The 14,902-nt window shown below is 50.6% G+C and overlaps 1 protein-coding gene across 2 annotated transcripts in view; it reads right to left on the bottom strand.

The window, feature by feature from the left end:
- AFG1L (AFG1 like ATPase) overlaps positions 1-14,902 on the bottom strand; it is a 2,086,687-nt gene that overhangs the window by 1,467,095 nt on the left and 604,690 nt on the right. For both annotated transcript variants that reach the window (XM_069606550.1, XM_069606549.1), the window contains exon 5: positions 4,506-4,636. In XM_069606550.1, coding sequence (XP_069462651.1) covers positions 4,506-4,636 — 131 coding nt within the window. The remainder of the gene's footprint in view (positions 1-4,505; positions 4,637-14,902) is intronic.

A 14,902-nucleotide genomic window follows, 5' to 3' on the forward strand; every position in this document is an offset into this window, starting at 1 on the left:
ACAGAGTTATTCTATCTGTTGTCCTGAAAGTATTAAAGAGAAATGTCAAGTGTGGGATTAGTTCTGTGGCAAACGTTTTATAGAAAGCTGCAGTAAAGCCGTCTGGGCCAGGTGCCTTGTCTGGCGATAGGTTACTAATCACCCTCTGAACCTCCTCCTCCGTGATCTCCTGATTGAGATTTTCCTCCGCCTCTCTCCCCATCTGTTTAATATGCACCTTGTCTAGAAACTCCATCTGTAGGTGGGGCTGGGGGCTCATTGAAGTATATAAGGATTCATAAAACTCCGCCAGTGTTTCCTGGATGTGCTCTGCTTCCATGACCCTTTCCCCTGCTTCTTGTTTCAGGGCTGTAATTGCATTCTTTGACCTCGCCCCTCCTTAATAGACGTACCAGGAGAGCATCTGCCTTGTTTGCCTTAGCATAGTACTTTTGGCGAACAGCAAGTAACGTCCCTTCAGCTTTTTTTGTTCGGAGGATTTCTAATTGCCCTAATGCCTGTCTAAATCTTCTCATAGAAGCCCTTGTCAGGGTTGTGCCTGCCATCTGTCTTGCCGTCTCAACCTACCCCTCGAGCTGAGCCTCAAGGGCCTTCAGTTGCTTCCCTCTCTGTGCTGCTGCCGATATCAGTTCCCCCCTGATCATAGCCTTAAAGGTGTCCCACCTTGTGTCTTCTCTTGTGTCCCCTCTCCTGTTATCCGCGAAGAAGGTCTTAATTTTCCCTTCAATTTCTTTTCGGATAATTGGGTCCCTGATTAAGAATTTTGGATATTTCCAACCCCACACCCTGCCTTCCCGGTGCCCTCAATTCAATTGGATGGAAACAATCTTGTGGTCCGCTATTCCGATGGGGCCCGTCTTGACTTCCTGAACTCGACCCACCAAACCCACTGAGAACGAAATATAGTCAATCCTCGATTGTGACCCATGGACATCCGAGAGGAAAGTGTAGCCCTCCTCGTCCCCCCATAATTCCCTCCACACATCCCGTAAACCCGCTTTCTCAATCCTATCTCTTAATTCCGTTGACATCACTGCCCCCCCACCCCTTGCCGGGCCCCCCGACCGGTCCCATCCCCTCTCCCAAGCTATGTTGAGAGGCCCCAGCAGAATGATATGTCCCCTCGCTTTATCCTCAAGAACCCCTAGGACCTTCTGCAGATACTGCTCCTGTCCGGCATTTGGTGCGTACACCACGGCCAAAGTATAGGGGAGATCCTGATATGTCCCAATAGCTATGATATACCTACCCCCCTTATCCCGTATGGTCTCATTTATCCTGAAGTCAACTGTATTCTTGATGGCCAAGGCTACTCCCCCTGTTTTGTTCTTCCCGGACGCATGCCAAATCTGGTCAAACCCCCTCAGTTTCAGTTGCCCTTTGGTCCTTATGCATGAGGTGCGTCTCCTGGAGCCCCAGGATATCCGGTCCCTCCTTTGTGAATTGCTCCAATTTTTTTTCTCCTGAGAGTGGAATTTAATCCACTAACATTATGTGTTACCCACTTAAATGTCCCTCACTTTGATCACGCCCCTGCTCTGCCCTTTGTCCCCCTTCTTTTGCTTCATCACAAGATTCCTCTTTGCCTCCGCAGCCCTGCCCCCACCTTCTGTTCCCCCCCTTAATACGCTTAATCCCCTCTAACCAAGTCGCCCCCTTCCTCCTCCCCAACTGGATCCCCAATCCTCTCTGCTCACTCCCTCCCTCTCTCCCTCCCCACCGGGTCTCATCACCCTTTCTGATCCCAAGATGTTTTCGCCCCATCCTCCCCTGCTCTATATTCTTTCCCTTTTTGCCCACCACCCCTTTGTCAGATGACTATTCATGGCTCTCCTGCGCCCGTTGCCCCCAACTCCTCAGCGTTCGGGTTTTCACCTGTCTCCCTATATGGTTGGCCGCGTAACGTGGCTCTTCTCCTCCTTTTTTCCCCAACCGTGGACCAATCCCATGGCTTTGGTTTCATTCCATTTAACTGCCTCTTTTTGGGTGTATCTTGTAAACGCTGCGAGGACATCTCTTGGCCTGGACTTTGCATCTCTGTTGAGTCGTCCCACTCTATGGACACTGTCTAGTTCCACCCTATTTGGATCAGTTTCACCTAAGATGTCTGCGCAGATGTTTTGGATGACCCCCTTCAGGTCCTTGTCGTTTACTGATTCTGAAAGCAGTTTAAATCGTATATTCACCCTCCGGGACCTATTCTCCATGTCCTCCATTTTGAGTTCCAGATTTCAGGTCGCTACGTCCAATCTATCAATAGCTTCACTATTTGCTCTTGCGTCATCATCCACTGCCTGCAGACCCCTTTCTAAGATATGTGTTCTCTCACCTAGTTGACTCAGTTCCTGTTTGACCTCCCCCAAAGCCGCGTTGAGGTCTGTTCCCAACAGTTGAAATTGGTCCTGGAATGTTTTAACCAGGTTAGCCTGTAAGGTCAGCATTTCTCCATGGAAGTCCTGACGCGTGATTGGAGCTGTAGGGTCCGTCCACTCCAGAGTGTTGTTGCCCATTGCTCCCTCCTGGGTACCCCTGGGAGCCTCAGTGGCTTCCCTGACTGTCCACATTGTGGGCAACGTGCCTGGCGTGTATCCTTGAGGGTTCACTCCTCTACTCACTTTGCTTTTGTTTTTGTTAGACATAGTGGAGTGTGTACCAGATCCCTCTATCGGCGACGGCAGCCACTTGATGCTAACCCACTCCTGTGTTCCCTCCTGCTTCGCCCAATGCCTCTGTATCCTCTGGGGGGGTGCTCCACAGTCCCTTCCCTCTCTCCGGTATACTCCTGTGAAGCACGCGCTCTCCTGCACCTGTGTTGCTGAGGGGGTGCTTCTGCCCTCTTCTTATCAATTCTGGCTTCTGACCCCTCCCTACCCCCAGGGCCTGTCAAGAATGCATTCCACCCCCCGCTGCTTCTCACAGCTTGACTTGGGGCCCTTACTATCCGTCCGGCTCTGTACTGGTTATCTTGATAGGTGCTCTGCTCCCTTGTGCCAGATTTAGAGTCACCTTTATGCGTGCCTCTCTGCTTGAAACCTTTGTGCCCAGGGCCTGTGATCAAGCCACGCTAGCGTTAGTATGCAGGGGGGGGACCACCTTGCGCCACTCTGTGACCGGCAACTATCCCTCTCAAGGGCTGCTGGTGGTGCCCGGCGAGCACTCGGGGCCTAGGCCTGGCGGAAAGGCCGTGGGACACAGGAGATGCAGCCGTAGTGCTCCTTACCTCGGAGCTCCTTCCTGGATTCTTCTCCCTGGCACCGTGGGCCCACTCTCTCCTCCTCGGGACCCCCGGCGGGATGCCGGTTCCTCGCCCTCCGCTCTTTCTCTCCCCGCGAGACTCAGGGGGAGCCGCTGCAGCCTTAGCTCCTGGGCCACTGGATCCCCAAATCCTCCCCTCAGAAGCCGCCTTTGTCTCCCTCTGTGGACGTGGCTCTGGGGTTTCGCCGATCGGAACATCACAGAGGGCGGGAGGGGCACCTCCGATGATCCCGCGCAGACCTCTCTCCTCCGACAACCGCAAGCTGACCGCCCCTGTGCAGCGCATCTTTCCTCGGCCACCATTCCCGGCCCGCTCCGTGCTCCTTCTGTCTCCCCACAGAGCCTCGGTGGGGGGGGGGCAGAACGCTTTCCCCGCTCCCCAGAGATGCATCCGCTGATCCTCCTCTGTTCGCCCCAGTAAGGCAACCGCTGCGGGGTGGTGGGTCCGGCAGCAGCTGCAGGAAGGTACTGGAAGCTTCGCCGGCACGTCTACCTAGTGTCAGCAGCCATCTTAGAATCCTTCCCTATTGACATTTAAGACCTCACTCCTTCCCTCTTAAAGACACTAACTTGTACTGGCACATTTGCTGCAGAAACCATATGGTTGGCTACCGCAGTCTTCAAACCCAAAGTGCCTCTTTATTCCAAAGTATGAATTCTCTGTTTCCCCCGACAGGATTGGGTAACTAGTGTTTTATTTGCTGTGGGTATTATTATTTTAATTAAAGTATCCCATTTTTATAGTACTGTAGTTAGACATTCTTTTATTTTGGTACCACAGTACCTTTGTTGTTTGGTCTACTTCTGAGCTAGCTCATATTCCTCCTTAAGAGTATAGCCTGCCCTCTGCCCATTTTACCCTTCAGAGGCAGAGGAGTTATACCTCTAGGTCTGTACCCATTACACGTTTATGATTGGGATAATTGCTAGTTTAGTAGTTGTGTGGCACTAGATATACCCTTTACTCCTCCCTGCACTCCTGCAGAGCAGTAGTCATTTCATCACACACACCAAATTGAAAGCAATGATCCTCTGCCAGTCAACTATCTTGGCCAGTGATACAAACAAAAACAAAGCAAACACTCATGCTGCAAATCCAAGTGAACGCAACTAAGAAATGTTGGAGGTAGGGTTAATTGAGTCTTGAATTGTCCATAGCAAGATCTATTGATAACTGTGCAAACCAGATATCGACATATTAGACGAAAGTTGTATAAATTGCTCACAGTGGATTTGAATAAAATGCTTACCTGAAATTCATCAAAGCACAAAAGGCAGGCTTCTTCACTGATTTCTTCAGCTATAGGTGCTATTGGATCATAGGATTTGGCCATACGTCCAGCTTTCCTTTTTGGCAACGTCTGTTTAAGGCGATGTATTCCTTAGAGAGAGAAAAAAACAAAGATAGAATGGACTAAAGGTAAACATATGGAAAAAGTATCCTTTCTAAATTATTTGCACTCTCTCTAAGTCTTGATGAATAAAGCTCTGTGTGCTGTGTGCACTTGCTTGCAGTCCCTGCTCGTATAGGGTCACCAACAATTACATTTAGTTGCATAGCATTTTTCCTGCTAGACCCTGAAGTTAGTGCATGGCATGTCCTTGCAGGGAAAAAATGGTAGGTTTTATGAAGGAGGAAGTACAAAGCCTCTGAGAACTACAATGACCACAAAGTAAATATTTCGAAAACTGGTTTGGAATGGGGTTAGACAGAAAGACACCCAGAGGTTGCCTGGGGGAAAGGGATATTCAACCAGACATATTCACACCATGTTCATGTAAAAAGGCTGCACAGATCGCCTTGACCAACATATGCAACCAGGCATCCATGGAACAATCCTTGAAAAAAAGAGGTAGTATGGTCCACATTGCTGCCGTATGGGCTACTAAGCAGGAGATATCTCTTTCAAAGGCCACCAATGGCGATTTTGCTGTGTTGGAATGAGCTTTAGGTCTCTGAGTCACAGAAATTCGATGCAGTTCAAAAAATACAGAGGCAATTATCCATTTAGCTAGTGTTGCTTTACTTTTTTTCTTGCCCTGGACAAGACCAAAATAAGTGACAAAAAGATGATCTGAAGTCCTTAACAGTTTAATTCTCATGGGCAGAGGTTAAAATGTCAATGGGATTCATTACAAGTTTGCCGATCCGGTAACAACGGTACCGTTAAGCTTGCCGGTACCGTTGTTACCGGACCGGCAAACTACGAGTGCTGCTTGCAGGAGCCTTTCACCCTGGCAGGTCTAACCTGACGGGCAGAACCACACCCGCAAGCAGAACTCAACGGATGCACCAGCACCATTCATGAATGTTGCCGGTGCATCCGACCTCCCCATTCCCATTGAGTCCAATGGGACTCAAATGGGGAGTAAAAATTACCGGCACCTGGCAATGGGCAATTAACGGGTCCGTCGGGGCTGGAATGCCCCGGTAATTGCCCATTGCCGGTAATTTCATGACTCCGGCAGCAGCCGTGACGGTATTGACCAGCATGGCTTCCACCAATGTCATAGTGAGGCCAATAACCTCAATACTTCCAGAAGATTAAATGTGTTCTCAGATCTGGAAGCATAGGGCGTAGGCTGAAAAACTGGGAAGGTTATCTCCTGCTTTAGATAAACATCAGAAAGGACTTTTGGATTTGAGTTGGATCGGGGAAAACTATGGCTTTATCTGTTTGAAAGGTGATGTAACAATTTTTGGAGGAAAAAGCCTGGAATTTGCAAATGCTAATGGCCAATGGTATAGCCACATACTAAATCCAGATCACAAGGCACCTAGGCTTAAAATGTTTGGGTGTACTTGGAGGTTCCCATTCCAGCAGTGTTCTTGTCACACATATGGGAAAGGGCCAAAAGAGGTAAAACGTGTTACTATCAAAGAAAGTGTTTATAAAATATGTTTCCATTGGCATTTCACTACATAACTTTTATCCCAATATCACGGAGCTCTGTGCTGGAGAGGATGCAGCTATATTGGAAATATGGGACACTTTTGGTGGCGATGCACAATTGTTAAAATTTACTGGAAAGAAATCCTACCACAAATCATGAATATACTGGGCATTACATTCCCTAATTAATAAAGTGGGAGATTCGGAAGCAGACTGATCGTACCCAAAGTCAAGCAATATGGCATCTCCAAGTACCCACTTAGTCTCAGCTGCCCATATAAACCTGGCTCAATTTGGGAACATTCCAAAGGGCCCCGGGATTTCTATTTGGTGGATGAGTTCTTCTTACAAAAGATTTCAGCATTAAAGCATTACTGGTGAATTGAACCGCTAAGTTCACACAAACATGGGCTCCATTTATTGAATATTTTAAAGACAGTGAACATTGATTTTATAGACCTCATTTGATGAAATCTCTCTCCACATCATAGATGTGGACATCAACTATCTTGAGTTATGCTATAATGGGATCATTAAATCCAACAAGGGAAGACGCCAGGGTAATAAACATAATCGTAATGGTCAAACCGGATTTAATGTAACACATTAGAAGAACAAGTTACTTACCAACTGGTAACGTTCTTTCGACTGGATGTCCCTCCAACATATTCCACACCTTTGACATGTAATGTCCACAGCTGTGCACTTTGAAAATTTTCAGCAGAGGGCGTCCTGCGTCGATGACGTCGGTTCGATGTCCCTCGAAGGCCCCCGTTGAGGGCGACGTCACCGGATGTTATAAATAGGACGCCCGCAGCCTCAGTTTAAGTTTTTTCCCTCAGAACGCGTGGCACCAGTCTCATGCATGCTTGACTGCACATAGCTTTGCAGAAACGTAAGCTGCACTCGCATAGGAAATTCTCCAGAGGTGCAGGCTGGGAGGGCCATGAGGAACATCCAGTCGAAAGAAAGTTACCAGTTGGTAAGTAACTTGTTCTTCAAATCGATTGTGTCCTCCAACGTATTCCACATCTTTGACAGACTCCCAAAGCAGTACCAGTAAATGGAGGAGGGAAAAGAATTTAGAGTACCCAATCAGATTGCGCAATAAAGAACCGCCTTTCCAAAGGCCATATCCTGACCATGGATTGTATCCAGGGAGTAATGTTTAACAATGGTGTGGATTGGAGCCCATGTGGCTGCATCACAAATATTCCTAATAGGAACCCCCCGCTGGAGGGCTGTGGAAGTAGCCACCCCCCTAATGGAATGAGCTCGCAACCCTTCAGGAGGGTCCTTACCCGCCAATCGGTAACACTCCGTAATGGTGAGGATAATACACCTGGACAAGGTCAGTTTGCTAACAGCCTGGCCCAATCGGTGTCCAGCATATCCTACAAAGAGTTGATCGTCCGCTCTGACCCTGGACATCCTAGAAATTTAAAAGCTCAGAGCTCTCCTATGATCCAACCGATGGAGTCGCTCCTCTTCCTTACCAGGATGAGGAGGAGGGTAGAAAGATGGAAGAACCACCTTTTGACGCAAATGATATTCAGATACTACCTTAGGTAGAAAAGAGGGACGTACCCGCAGTACAACTCTGTCCTTGTGAAACACAGTAAAGGGTGGCTTACATGAAAGGGCCTGCAATTCACTCACTCTGAGAGCGGAAGTAACCGCAACCAAGAACACAGTCTTGAAGGACAGTAATCTCAAAGGACAGGAGTGAAAAGGTTGAAACGGAGCACCCATGAGAAATTTCAAAACCAAATTCAAATCCCAAACCGGCACATGGAAAGGGGACGGCGGGAATACATTAGTCAGTCCTTTAAGAAACAGAGAAATCAATGGAATCTTAAAGTAAGAACATTCTTCAGACGAGCGCTTAAAGATAGACAGCGCCGCCAGGTAACCCTTAATGGTACCAACTGGAAGGCCCCTGTGAGCCAATGAAAGTAAGAAAGACAAAAGCATATGAATGGAGCACTGAAAAGGATCAACATTGTGACCTCTGCACCAGTCGCAGAACTTATGCCAACGGCAATGGAACAGGGATTTTGTTGCAGGCCGCCTGGCCAAAAGCAACACCTCCATCACATCATCCTGGAGGTCCCAATCCTTATACCTCAACCTTTCAGATACCAAGCGTGAAGGTTGAGAGTCTTGACCTCTGGATGGAGAACCTGAACCCCCCACACTCCCCAATCCCCCCTCGCGGAAGAGCAGATCCTATCGGTAGGGAAGACGGCGTGGAGGGCAGAGGGACATTTCTAGAAGGTTCGGTACCACGCTCTCCTGGCCCAATCCGGAGCAATGAGGATCATGTGGGAACCGAACCTCCACAACACTTGAGGAATGACGGGGACTGGAGGAAACGCGTACAGCAGTGGGAATGACCAATCCACCACGAACGCGCCTCCTAAGGCTCCTCTTGGAGGAAATTCCCTTGAGCAGAATCTCTCGCACTTCCGGTTGACACTGGTGTCGAAGAGATCCACCTGCGGGGTTCCCCAAAGGGCGAAGATCTCCTGAAGGACTTCCTGAGCCAACTCCCACTCATGAGAGATCGTGCTCTGCCTGCTCAGAGCGTCCGCCGCTGCATTTTCGTCTTCGGCCAGATGAACTGCAGAGATTGAAATTCCCTGCTGAATGGCCCAGAACCAGAGCTGCATTGCCTCTCTGCACAACAGGAGTGACTCTACCCCCCCTTTTTTGTTGAGGTAATGCATGGCCACTGTGTTGTCCGTCATGATCAGGACACTCTTCCCCCGCACAGACCGCAGAAAAGCCTTCAGGGCTAGCCTGATGGCCCTCAGCTCTAACAGATTGATGTGGAGTTTGGACTCTGACGGAGACCAAAGACTGCTGGCTGTCCAATCGTTGCCAGGAGCGTTGCATCCTGTGAGGGAAGCATCCGTCACTACAGTCACCTGCGGCCATGGTTGCCAAAACGGGGCCCCCCTCATCAGGTTCCCTTCGTAGGCCCACCACAGAAGATCCTGGGAGACCGAGAATGGAATCTGAACAGGATCCGACATCTTGCCTGAGAACTGTGACCACTGCATCTTGAGAACCCATTGCAGGGATCTCATCCGTAGCCTGACCTCTGGCACCAGAAAAATGCAGGATGCCATGAGGCCGAGCAACCTTAAGAATTCGAAAGTCGGGAGACTCGGTATGTTGAAATGTCACATTGCACAATTTGATGAGCCCTCACCTTGGGAGGCGAGCACTTCCCCAGGGACGTCTCTAACACAACCCCGATGTACTGGAGCTGTTGGGAAGGTGTCAGGTGCGACTTCTTGGCATTCAGAGAGAAGCCCAGCCTATGGAGGGTGCAGTAGTTGAGACCCAGGGGATTCAACGCTTGCTCGGGAGAGCACGCCCTGGATCAGCCAGTCATCCAGGTAGGGGTAGACGTGAATCCCCCCTCGCCTGAGGTAAGCTGCCACCACCACCATTAACTTGGTGAAGACCCTCGGGGCGGAGGTCAATCCGAATTGCAGGACCCGAAACTGAAAGTGCGAGTCGCCAGCCGCAAACCTCAGGTACTTTCCGTGCTTGGGATGAATCGGCACATGAAAGTAAGCATCTTGTAGGTCCAGAGACACCAACCAATCCTGAAGTTGAAGGGCCTGGAGGACTTGAGAAAGAGTAACCATCTTGAACTTGTCCTTCCTGAGAAGTTTGTTCAACCAACGCAGTTCCATGATGGGTCTCAATCCCCAGTCTTTCTTCGGAATCAAAAAATAAGGGGAATACCATCCCTTGTTCCTCTCCGCTACAGGCACCAGTTCTATAGCGCCTTTCTCCAGCAGGGTTAGGATTTCCTGCACAGGGTATGCCAGTTGCCAGTCAGTCTTCCAGGACAGTCCTACTAGCTCCCCTGCCTACCCCCCCTTCCATCGTCAGACTGCTAAACTCGGTTGCGATTTTCCATGTGTCGTTATAATATACACTGTACCAGTATTTCAAAAATGTGCATTGTGAAAACTAGGCCTTTTCTCCCCCATTCAGGATTCTCAAACTTAAGTGCGTTTTTCCCTGTGTTGTTATAATATGCACTGTACCAGTATTTAAAAATGAGCATTGTGAAAACGAGGCCTTTTCTCCCCCATTCAGGATTCTCAAACTTAGGTGTGTCTTCTCACCGGTCTTAACAATAATGTGCATTTTGTGATCTCTTTAATCCTGAGCGTCAGCATCTTGTTTTATTGCTCAACTTGCTTGCCTCTCGCTGTCTTGTCTGCCTACGCTAGTGTCCTTCGCTAGTGTCTCCCCCTCTCCCTTCCACCTCTCTCCTCTCCCACCTTCTCTATGGTGCTCTCTGTCTCACCTATCTTTTCGAACTGCTTCTCTATTGACTATCCTGCTCTCCTAAATCTGGTAGGAAGAAGTTTAAAAAGGACATCCTGGTCTCCAACCCAGGCCTCCCTATCGCTGACACCTATACCAGTGCCTCCTCCAAGGAAACTCTCACCAACATCCTCTTTGTCGAGCCTTCACCAGACCTATGGACCCTTCATATGGTCTCTGTGCTCTCCCCTTCCTCCTCTTCTCCCATTAATGGTGGCACCCGTGGGGACGCCCTCCTGGCCTCCTTCCTTTCCTCTATGGTCATCATTAATGTTTACTCTAATCGGACTGTTTTGGTCCAAGGCCCTCAGGCCAACCTTCACCCATTTGATAGATGCTTCCTGCGCCCCATCAACTTCCTTTCTTCTCCTGCTGTTCCCTCTCCCCTTTCTGTGACTACCTTGCCTCCCCTTTCTGCCTCCTCCTTGGCTACCTTGTCTTCCCCTTCGCTCTCTGCCACCTCGCGGGCTCCTTCTACACCTCTGCAGGGCGTACCTCTGATCTGTACTCCTCCCCGGAAGTCCTTCAAGGATGGCAATCTTCACCATATTGCCACTCTAAACAGAAGAACTTGACCTCAATGTCCTCGGTCTCACCAAGACATGGTTCACAGCCAGCTCTGTCACTAGCTTTGATACACTCCTACCTGATGGCTACAAGATCCTCTCTGCGCCCAGGTCCAACTGCTCCTGTGGGGGTGTTGCCCTGATCTTCCCCAAGTGGATTCCTGCCTCTGCCACTCCTACGTAGGCCTACTGCTCTTTTGAATGCCTCGTCTGTAGGCTCTCTCTTGCGTAGCCATTCCCTAACTGTGGCTACTATCTATCGCCCACCTGGTCAGATCTCCTCCTTCCTCTCTAATTGGGCGGACCTCCCCTCCTCACTCCAGCCTCAACAACTCAACTCCTCCTCCTTGGAGACTTCAACATCCACCTGGATGCCTCCTGTCCTCCCTCTGGACTCTTTTGCGACCTCTGCGACTCTCACTCACTATTCTCCCCTCTGGCCCGACTCACTCTGCAGAGCATACCCTGGATGTTTTGATCTCCTCAGACTCTCACCACTCCTCTCTCCTGAAGTGATCACTTTCTCCTCTCTTCCCACCTCACCCTCCCTACCCCTCAGGCCAAGCCACTTCCATCACTGCCACCCACCTTCTCGGACATCCAACCCATGAAGCATGTGTCAACTGAAGCTTTCGCCGCCACCTTCTCACCCCCCGTACCCCCTTTGGCTGACTCTCACTCTGACATAGCCCTCTCCACGCGCCACTCTGCTTTATCCGATACTCTTGATATCCTTTCCCCTGTCATGAGAATCCGCCTGAGGTCCAAAGCCAGGTGCAACTCCTGGTACAACTCAGACCTCGTCACCCTAAAACGCAAGTGCAGGGTGGCCGAGAGGAAATGGCGTGCTTCATGTACATCCTCTGACAAACTGGTCTGCCGCCTGCTGCAAAGGCAATACCGACTCTCTGTCCTAACCAAGAAGAGAGCTCATATCCAAGCCAGTGTCTCTGCGGCATCTAACAACTCGGCTGAACTCTTTCAAATCTGCAAGGAAGTGGCGAATCCTGCCGCAGTCTCTACCTCTCCTGTCCCTTCCCAGGCCCTCTGCACGGCACTGGCTTCTCACGTCATCTCCAAAACTCAGGACATCCTACCCTCCCTCTCCTCCTATCCCCTCCCTCCCCCTACTCCCTGCTCTTCCTCTGGCCCTTCTTCAGCTACCTCTTCTCCCTCCTCTGCCTTTCCCCTGTTCTCCGCTGATGAGGTTTCTAGACAAGTCCGATCTATAAAATTCTCGTCGAAACAGGTTCACCCCTGTTCCTCCAAAACTATCAAGGACCACATCGACTCCCTGGCTGGCTCCTGCCCAGGCTCATTTCTGCAATCACTCCTTTGCCACTGGAGTCTGCCCATCCCCCCTATAAGCACTCCCTTGTGCGCCCTCTTCTTAAGAAACTCTCTGCCGACCCCTCCTGCCCTGATAACTATCGCCCAATCTCCATCACTCCATTCCTGGGCAAGCTCCTGGAGAAACTGGCCATCTCCCAGCTTAACCTCCACCCGGAATCTGTTGGTTGTCTTCATGACCATGTGTCTGGCTTCAGAGCTGCCAGAAGCAAGGAAACTGCTCTCCTGAACACCCATGAAGATCTGCTCTCCAACCTTGACTCTAACACCCCTTGTGCCCCCATCTTGCTTGATCTCTCTTCTGCCTTTGACACTGTCAACCATGGCATCCTGCTCAATCGCCTCCGTGATAACCTCGGTATCACTGGTCAGGCTCTGGCGTGGCTGACTTCTTTCCTCTCTGACCGACCCTCCCAGGTCCAACTTGGGTCCTTACTCTCTGCTATCTTTTTCTCTACCTGTGGGGTTCCCCCGGGGGTCTAACCTCTCTCCCTGGCTGTTCAACCAATACCTGGCACTCCTTGGCCACCGCATTGCCGCTCTCTGCCCCAACTTCCAGTGCTATGCGGATGACACTCGGCTCATTTTGAGGCTACCCTCAGCCTCCTCCTCTCCTTCGCTCATCTCCGACTGTCTGCTATCCTGGAGTGGTGTGCCGCCAATGACCTCTGCCTTAATGCCAGTAAGACTGAGATTCTCCTCATCGGCACACCCGCTCTCTCCTTCCCTGCAGCTCTCTGGCCGGCCTCTCTTGGCCCTCTTCCTGCTCCCACCTGCAAGGCTAAAAACCTCGGGTTCATCTTCGACTCCACACCCTCCTTACATTTGTGACGTCTCTAAGAAGTCACACTACCAACTACACCTCCTCAGAGGTATTCTTCCTTTCCTTTCCTTTCCTTCCCCCAGAAGCTCACCGTCTCCAGAGCTCTGGTTCGCTCTATGTTGGACTATTGCAACAGCCTCTTTCCAAATCTGCCTGCTTCCACTCTCCGCCCTCTGCAATTTATTCAGAACAGGACTGCGAGACTTGTCCTTGGCCTCAAGCCCAGGGATCATATCTCTCCAGGACTGAAATCTCTGCACTAGCTCCCAGCGGCTGCAAGGATTAAGTTCAAAACCCTCTGCATCGTCCACAAGGCCTTCTGGGGCCTGGGGCCTCAATACCTTCAACTTTCTCTTCCTAAATATCTTCCTTCTCGAGTTCTTCGCCCATCCGCCTCCATCTCCCTTAGGGTCAGTCGCTTCTCCAAGCAAAAAGTTGGTGATAGATCTCTTTCCTCAGCTGGGGCCTCCCTCTGCAGCAGCCTCCCTGCCTCCCTTAAACTTGAGGAGAACCATCTCCGGTTCCGGAAGCACCTCAAAAACTCTCTCTTTGCTTCTGCTTTTTCTCCTCCTCTCCTCTGCTGACCTCCTGGCTGAATCCGGAACTGCACTGGCTACCTGGACACCCTCTGATCTCAGGCCCAGGTCCTCCCCCACCAGCGTCACAAACCTGCACTGCCCACCTGGCAAACCCCGCACTTGGGGACTGTTTCTGTATCCCTACAGTCCCCCTACCAGCCCTCGACACCTGTTGTCTGCACTTACCCATGCACTTGCCACATGCTGGCCGTTACTTTACTTGTTATCTTTTACCATGTACTGCACTGTCCCTGCCCCCTTCCCATGCACTTGCGATCTGAATGACACCTGGCCTAGTAGGATCGTTGTCCTGTCCTCCCTGTGTTCCCCCTCCCTTGCCGCGTCGCGCCTTGAAACACTTGTGTATAGGCGTGTTATAAATGCCATATCATAGCATAAGGAGCGGATCCGGAAGCTTCAAACAGAGTTTCCCCGGTGGATTGTCATGAGGCCACTGAAGGAAAGGAAGGCGGTAGCTGTGGGCTATGGTATCCATAACCCACGCATCTGAAGTAATGGCTCGCCATTCTTCGAGATGCTGAGACAGTCTGCCTCCAACCGGCGAACCATGGGACATGGCCTCATGACTGTTTGGAAGCAGCTGCTGCAGCTGCCTGAGCAGTTTTGGCACCACAATTTCCACGACCATCACGGGTACTTTTTTCGCTGGCCACTTTCACTGGCGGCCCCTCTCGTTCTACCAAAGGAGGAGTAGTAACGAAAAGAACCTCCCCTCCATTGCTGTCCCCTAGGACGAAGAGGCTGAGGTTGACGCACAGCTGCGCTTAAAGATTTAGCCGCAGCTTTCGAGGTCTGCAACCTCTCAAGACTCAGCCTTGCTGCCAAACAAATGGGCGCCTTCAAAGGGCATGTTCAGAAGACGGGCCTGCACCTCCGGAGCAAAACCAGACTTCCGCAACCACGCAAATCTGCATATAACGGTGCTCGCAGCCGGGGGCGTGGCTAAACTGCCCATGTGAGAGGCTGGAAGATCCTGGAGCTCCCGCAGATCTGACGAAATCCTGAGCATGCCTGCAGGCAAAATGCATATAAATAACCCCAAAAAGCAGGACCAGCTAT

Source organism: Ambystoma mexicanum, chromosome 4p, assembly GCF_040938575.1.
Source record: "Ambystoma mexicanum isolate Mex_15411 chromosome 4p, UKY_AmexF1_1, whole genome shotgun sequence".
Classification (NCBI taxonomy): Eukaryota; Metazoa; Chordata; class Amphibia; order Caudata; family Ambystomatidae; genus Ambystoma; species Ambystoma mexicanum.